The sequence below is a fragment of the Tribolium madens genome, unplaced genomic scaffold, assembly GCF_015345945.1.
Source record: "Tribolium madens isolate multiple individuals breed KSU strain unplaced genomic scaffold, Tmad_KSU_1.1 Scaffold_96;HRSCAF=242;Tcas5.2_LG5, whole genome shotgun sequence".
Classification (NCBI taxonomy): Eukaryota; Metazoa; Arthropoda; class Insecta; order Coleoptera; family Tenebrionidae; genus Tribolium; species Tribolium madens.
This window is the reverse complement of record NW_025401068.1, coordinates 13,988,253-13,996,188: the sequence shown is the minus strand read 5'-3', so window position 1 is coordinate 13,996,188 and position 7,936 is coordinate 13,988,253. Positions and strand designations below refer to the sequence as shown.

General features: G+C 32.1%; 2 protein-coding genes across 2 annotated transcripts; both read right to left on the bottom strand.

Moving 5' to 3' along the window:
* Positions 1 to 1,350: 1,350 nt before the first annotated feature.
* On the bottom strand, positions 1,351 to 3,272 carry LOC123012337 (vanin-like protein 1). The gene is made up of 7 exons (XM_044410180.1): positions 3,205 to 3,272; positions 3,019 to 3,159; positions 2,715 to 2,974; positions 2,400 to 2,664; positions 2,251 to 2,355; positions 2,029 to 2,205; positions 1,351 to 1,976 (listed from the first exon to the last, which is right to left on the bottom strand). Exons 4-7 carry the CDS (start codon positions 2,404 to 2,406, stop codon positions 1,351 to 1,353), a joined length of 915 nt encoding a protein of 304 aa, XP_044266115.1. The 5' UTR covers positions 2,407 to 2,664; positions 2,715 to 2,974; positions 3,019 to 3,159; positions 3,205 to 3,272.
* A 3,339-nt stretch (positions 3,273 to 6,611) lies between these two features.
* Positions 6,612 to 7,214, bottom strand: LOC123013314 (SH3 domain-binding glutamic acid-rich protein homolog). Its single transcript, XM_044411762.1, has 3 exons — positions 7,055 to 7,214; positions 6,799 to 7,002; positions 6,612 to 6,745 (listed from the first exon to the last, which is right to left on the bottom strand). Exons 1-3 carry the CDS (start codon positions 7,097 to 7,099, stop codon positions 6,677 to 6,679), a joined length of 318 nt encoding a protein of 105 aa, XP_044267697.1. The 5' UTR covers positions 7,100 to 7,214; the 3' UTR covers positions 6,612 to 6,676.
* Positions 7,215 to 7,936: the final 722 nt, after the last annotated feature.

Sequence of the window (7,936 nt, the reverse complement as noted above, 5' to 3'; positions counted from 1 at the left end):
ATTTACTCCACTTTGTGACCGCAATGGATTAAGAGTGCGCGTCAGGAGTCCCCAAAATTTCAAGCGAATTTAGGGACTGCGATAATGCAATCACGACGATTGCTGCAYATGTGATAAAGTGTGTGGGTTAACGAAACTAACAAAAGACATTTAATTAAGAGTAAGGGCACTTTTATTAAGTTAATTCGAGTTACGGATTTTGAGGGTTTCTGCTCGGTGTACTTTGAAGATTGGGTGACCTGTGAAGGAATAAGTTGAAGCGACCCGAGCTAATGTAATGAAAGCGTTTGTCTTCAGGGTTGTCATCGCACTTTTAACACCAACCAACATTCGAAGCTCAAAGCATTTAAAAAATTAACACATTCAAATATAAAATTACCCCAAACCTCGATTTTTTATTCATTTTAGTGTGACAAAAAAATAATACAGTGTAGGGTGATTCAAAGGTGTTGGATCAACTCTCAAATGGTGACAGAAGACTTTCAGCCAATATAAAAATAAATGCAGGTTTTTTAAGCTTTTTTTTTCTGAGAAAAAACAGAATTGATGACAATATTCAAATTATTATGTAGATACTTAGTTTTTTTAACAGGAATTTTTTAATGTTACCAAATCTGCTGTTTCCACTAATTAAATTCAAGAATACATAATCTTAACGGTCAAAAACTTAACTCAAAGATCTAACTTTTGAAAAGCTATAGGTGAAAAAAGCTTAAAAAATTTTTTGTCATGGGAACTTTTGGATGTCTTTTACCAGCACCCAAAAGATGGTCTAAGACTTTTGAATCGTCCTGTATATATATATTTGACCTCAAATTTAAAATTTTTACTCTAGTTTTTTCTCCAACAGAAACTAAATGTTTTCAAAAATAATTAAACTTAATGATCTGGTGAGTTAATTATCAAAGTTTAACCATTAAAGTATATTTACTTTATTAACCTTTTAACCTTAACAGATCATTAGTTTAGCACGATGAAACAGAGAATTTCAATTACCTACCGTTCATTTAGATTTCTTTTTTAATTGCTTATGGYGAGTAAAATAAAAAACACAATAAAGTTTGTGATAAAATCTTCTCTTTGAAAAGACGTTTTCCTTAGAGCTTGAATTCAAAAAACTGTTTTCAAATAACATTGTGCTTTAAACTTTATATTGTTTTAAAAATTAAGGTTCTTGCACATGTCCAGGAGCGGATCCATGAAATATTTGTATCAAAAGTGAAAACCTATCAAAACTTAACTAATTTTTTGCAATTCTAAAAGTAACAAAAAATTTGCACATTGTTGTAGGTACAGAAATTATGCAAACAAAGCACTGTTTACCTCGTTTTTTTATTAATAAAGATTAAATTAATTATAAATTGCAATAATTAAGCTCAGTACTACAACAACTGGTTGAGAGGGATACAATTTTTGACACTTTGATCCTGGATCCAAGGTAAAATTTCTTCCAAAAATTCCAAAAGTCAGTATTTTGCTATGCGGTTCGACAAGAGCAAATGTTCTTTCAAGACGCGAGCAGTTTTTAGCATCAGAAACAATCTGTGAGCTCCATGTTGTAAACTTRGGATGTATTGGTCGTATAGAACTGAGCAAAGAATTTGGAAACTGAGAACTGTAGTAAAMTTTTTCTTTGACGGGCAAACCAAAAGTTGCCTTAATTACGAGTCTTTCAAAAGTGACCGGCCATTCAATGTCATCATACTTCTTAAATCTTTGACCACAAGAACTCAATGTAGCATTTAAACAAGCAATAACAGCACAYATTTCAATGCCTCCAGGTCGAAAAAGGTTGTAGTAGGTTTTGTAACCTTTATATGCCAACAGATGATAAGTGTAATGTGCCTTATTGTTTGTAACCGAATTGTTTATAGATAATTTAATGTCAAAGTAGCAACAAAAATAATTCTTTTCCACTTTGTTGTAACAAAGATATACAATTGATTCTTTTTCTCTTAAAACTCGCGACTTGTATTCTACAAAAATCGGTTTAGGTTTATTTCATTTCAATTATTTTTAAATTATCACTGTGCAAATCTGGATCTTGTTCTAAATAAAAATCATCCATTTCTTTTGCCAATTCATCAATGCTTTTTTCTTTTACATTTTCTGCCAGGACTCCAGAAGTCTCATTAATGAAATTGTAAACATAAGCTTTAGTGCCACCTTTTGCTCCAATTTCCATCAAAATTGGTCCATTTTTCGCTAACATTTTTATCTAAAATTTAGCTCTAATAATCAAAAACTTACCATGATAAATAGCAGTCCCGCCTTGTCCTTTTTCAGGATTATTAGCTCCTGATAAGAAAACCGTGATATTAAATTCTTGTGCCCACATTTGCATAACTTGCAGTGCTAAAACATCTTTTATTTTTTACAAGATGACAAAAATATAGTACCAAACATGTCAGGAATGGTAACTGAGATATCCAATTGCTGCAAACAACGTAGATTCTGTTGATGTCATCRGTGTTAGAAGGTAGAACAATAATTTTTTCGTATGAAAAACTAAATCCTGTGACAAAAGATGTTGGTGTGAAGTATAATGTAGTGAATGCCCATTCAAAAATAGTTATAATAGGGACAACAAAACGGGCAGGGATTGCAAATGCTATCGGTCTGTGGTGTAAATTGTTGTCACCTATTCGATTTTCTCGTCTAAGACTGCAAACACAATAGAGACTAAATATAATTATAATTTGAGACAATTGTACCCAAATTCAAGAATTCCATTTATATTAAGTACTACATCAGAAGTAAAGACTGTGTCGTACTCTCTTTTTTCGATTAAATTAAAAACAATAACCACTTTATATTTGAGAGCAGCACACGACAACATTTTTAGAAATAGCGGATAGCCAGCCTCATTACAAGGTAGAACATGTTGTTGGAATTCTACGCCATTTTGAATGAGTTCTTTCTTCGTTTTGGAYTGGTCTAAAGTAGCTTCTGGAAAAACTACAAGCAAAAGTTTCTATWACAAAATATTTGTATAATCTGRTTCTTTGGAATTTTTACATGTTTCTCGGACATTTCGTGGATTATCTCGATGTATTTTTGGGCGTTTTTAATCTGTGTTTCTTGTATTGTATAAGATGGATGTGTTATTTGTTTGTATTCTACCACGACGACGCTTTTTGAAGTCGTGTTCACTAAATTCTGAAAACTTATAAATGCCACAGTTTATTCAGCTTCTTTACTTACTAATAGTGGAATTATTAAAAACCAAATTTTTGTGATGCGTATTAACATCGTTTGACACATTAAAAGTGTCATTGTTGTGTGTCAAATTAATTTAAAATAAGTTTTTTTTAATGCAATTGCCAAACAGTCTTAACGTTGGCACCACTAGTAAATTTATTTTTGTAATTTTAATAAAGCAAGTTGACAGTTCCGGTTTTTTGAATTAATTTGAAAACAATGCCATTAAACGTCAACACAAAAAATCGTCTAAAAAAATGTAGAGACGAAACATCAAAAAAGGAACAAATTCGGTAACAGTTTTTCGAAATTTGGAAACGAAGAGTTCGCAAGCAGGAAGTTAGAAAAAGGGCCCGTTAAAATGTAGACGCAATTTGTAATGCAGATTTGCTAAACATTCTCAATTTTTAGCAAGAAATTGACAAAAATACAAAATAAACATAATTGAGAAAGAACCTCGGAAAGAACGCAATTAAATTAGTGTCTTGTGTATCATTTTTGAGGAACGAGTTGAAAAAGTAACAATTTTGAAGAAAAAACTGAAGAATTCATAAAATGGATCAACTTTGAGCTCATTTCAATAAATTACACAAAATTTATTGCTAATCATCATAATACTTACTTGTATCTTTTGCTAAATAACTTTTCTGTATATACATCTTTTTTTCTTCAAAGTTTTTGTAGCAAAAACCTCATTTTTGTCCACAACATTGTACTTACTTGCGGTGTGTTTCTATCAAAATTATTAGCACTGAATTCTGTCTTTGGACCTATGGTAATGATGTCTGTCCTCAGATATTCAATTATAGCGCTTTCAAAAAGCAAACAGGCAGACAAGATTTATAAAAGTCAAAATTTTGACAACATCTCAATTTGAAAACATAACTATAACATTTTAACAAAATTTCTAGACAAAAACAAAGAGCAAACAAAATTTGTGACTATGCAGACAAGCTGCTACCAATTTTTTCACCAAAATTTTGACTTGGTAATTTCCATTTAAAAAAGATTAGTCTTTGTTTTTTTTAAATTTGTAATTGAGTTTTTCGCTGAAGATGTTTCAAAAATAAGAAAAAAACTCGTCTTTGAATATCATGAATGCGGTCCTGTCTCCCTAAATGACCCTCATATCCTTTCAATAATATTTTCCTCTCCGTTCCTCGACTTATTGATTCATCATTGTCAATTTTTTAGCTTTTCACAATGGAGAGTCAGTGACTGGAAGACAGGAAGATGAGTTTGGTAAGTACCAAACATCCCCATCTACCGGAAGCGAGCTCGTTTAAAGAACTATTGTCATGACGCGGGGGAGAGATCTAATGGTTTATATTAACTTCTAATATAGCAGAAATATCTAGGGGTGTTTGAATTTTTATCATTGTCGGGCAAAGACAAACAAAATCCATCCGCAGACGTGTGATGCGGTCCAAGACAGCACCAAGGGGCGCTCGGTTGCGGGCGAGACACCCTAGAGAGAGGGCCCCATAAACAATGCCGTAAACACTGCATCGCGAGATCGTTCGACTCGACGGGATCCTCCATTTTTTACCAAAATTACTGTTTGATGGTTGTTTATTTTAGGGTTTATGTCTTCGGTTTTCTTTCGGGTTATGGGATTTTTTCTAGGGCGGGTTATAATGCTCGCCCATATACCATATTTAGTATCATTGGATTCGGAGATTTATTGGACTCGTTAAAAGTTTTCGATTAAAATAAGCCAAAGAGGCAAAATGATTAGTCGAAAACGAAAAACGGACAGGTGGAAAGAAACTGCAAGCAATAAAATTGCCAACGGGTGCAGATGTTGAGGTTCTCACATTTTTAGAGAAGTTTGATTGCATAAGGGGTTATTTTCTTGGTTAATTATACGAATACGTTAATAGTTATTTAGAAGCAAATGTGTTATAGGTATAGGTAGTAAAATCTGTTTTTTTTTAATGGAAATGCCAAACAGTCTTAACGTTGGCATCACTAGTAAATTCATCCATGGTAATTTTAATAAAGAAAGTTGGCAGTTCCGGTTTTTTGAATTAATTTGAAACCAATGTCATTAAACGTCAACATAAAAAATTTAGAGACGAAACACCAAAAAAACGAACAAATTCGGTACCGCTAACAGGTTTTAGAAATTTGGAAACAAATAGTTTGCAAGCAGGAAGTTAGAAAAAGGGCCTGTTAAAATGTAGACGCAATGTTTGTTAAACATTCTCAATTTTTAGCAAAAAATTGACAAGAATACAAAATAAACATGAATGAGAAAAAACCTCGGAAAGAACGTAATTAAATTAGTATCTTGTGCATCGCTTTTGAGGAACGAGTTTAAAAAGTAACAATTTTGAAACTAAAGCTGAAGAAGAATTTATAAAATGCATCAACTTTGAGCTCATTTCAATAAATTACACAAAATTTGCATCTTTTGCTAAATAACTTTTTTTGTATATACATCCTTTTTGTTCAAAGTTTTTGTAGCAAGATCCTCATTTTTGTCCACAACATCGGTGTGTTTCTAGCAAAATTTATACAACTGAATTCTGTGTGTCCTCAGGTATTCAATTATAGCGCTTTCAAAAAGCAAACAGGCACACAAGATACATGAAAGTCAAAATTTTGACAACATCTCAATTTGAACACATAACCATAATTTTTAAACAAAATTTCTAGGGACAAAAACAAAGAGCAAACAAAATTTGTGGCTAGGGAGACAAGCTGCTACAATTTTTTCAGCAAAATTTTGACTTGGTAATTTCCATTAAAAAAAAAACAGACTAGTAATACTCGTAATAAACATAAAACATATTTTGCAATTGAAATAATTTGATTAATAAACAACACAAATAATAAACCATAATTGAGACAACTTGAATAACTAATAAAATAACAAAAAATTAAAACTAAAAGTATAATTTCCTCAATAAGTTATACAGGGTGCGCCAGAACTCGCGCCCCAGAGAAAATTTTCAAATAAGGTAAGATACCAGAAACATGAAAAAAATGTTTAAAAAATTCTATCTGTCAAAAAATTTTGACATTTATTTTTGACATTTGACATTTTTTTATATCTATTTAATAATACTGATGATCTTGTATATGTTTTTTTTACAATTATTTAGTAAAGGGACAAAAATTTTGACAATAAAAGCCACAAATAACATTAAACAGAGATACAATTTAGGATACAGCTTCCTTGTTTTCTCTTTTAATAGCCTATAGCAAAAAAACTTAGAAAAATATTTTTCCGACAGAAATAAATASAGTCAAAGTGCAAACTTTAAACCCTCATAACTTCGAAATTTTTATAGATATTTTTTTTAACCTTTGTTTCCATGTTCCTGGTATCTTACCTTATATGGCATTTTTCTCTGGGGCGCGAGTTCTGGCGCACCCTGTATAGGTACTACACAAAAACAAAATTATGTTTTAAACAATTATTTCAGTTGGTATAACTAAGTTACAGCTTGTTTGTTTATGATTCGTCTTAAGAAGTGAGTTTTAAAAATTCCTTCAACTCACTGTTCTCGTTCGCCATTTCAAACTGTTCATAGTCCTTAAAAAATAAATTACAGAAGAAGKAATTTATTTTTAACAATAAATATTTACCCCACAATAGCCGTCATCGTTAAAAATTTGAGGTGGTACGGGATGAATCGGTGTTGGTTCTATTGATGTAGCTCCAAAATTTTTTGCATTATTTTGCATAAATTCTTTTTCAGTCTTGTTTTCATCTTGAGTAATGTCTATGGCTTTGTATTTTACATTTTTTGCATCTAAGATTTGAAATACTCGYTTTTGTCGTTGTTTAACCTATTAAAGTWAATTAGATAAATAAACTTAATCAATTTAAGATAACAGTTACCTCTATGTCTGCAGACGTTGAACTAAAATAAACTTTGACACCCATTGTCACTGTAATCCAATTAAAATGTGTTTATTTAGCGACAGGAAACTTGTTGTCTGCACACAAAACTTGGTTATACTGATAAGCAAAAGAATTTATCTCGTATCAGTGAGTCAGAATTACAGTATTTGAAAACAAGTTGTTTATTTTAGATTTATTCGGTGCATTCGTTATCGAAAACGTGGAATACCCTGCCTATCAAAAGTGAAATTTATAGCTTTCCACGTTACAAAAAGCAATAATTCCATTTCCACGCAACATAATTCAGTCCCGTCTTAATCGAGTTAACCCCGCTCCGGCCCTGTCCAGCTCGGACACCCTCACAAAAGTAAACAGATTGTAGGTGGAGAAGTTGTCAGTGTTGGCAATAAATCCCCGAAAAACTTTCAGTTTTTATTTGATTTATCGTCATTCGCTAGTTAATTTTTGTGTGGGTCGCGTTTACCTGCGCATCCACCTCGACATTAATCAACGGATGTCTCCGATTTGAGATAGGTCCGAGAAGAAGGCCATTGTGTCGACTAAAAATGGAATGTGTATTCGCAGCATTTTTCTGATTTTATCGCAGATTACAAATGTCTTGAGCTTTTTCCGACTCTTCGCTCCATTAACACGAATTATTCAATTGCTTGTAAAGTGTCAGGGCTCAGGGGGACCCGATTATCCGGACGTCACGTGACGTGCGGAAATATGGTTTCAGGGCCGGAATCGGAGCAAAAGCCCAAAGTTGATCTTAATTGTGATGAAAAAAGTAACATTTTTTTTTTGTACACATTAAGAATTTAAAAAATTATAATAAAGAAAAAAATTATCAATATTTCAATAATTTGTTCTGAAAGT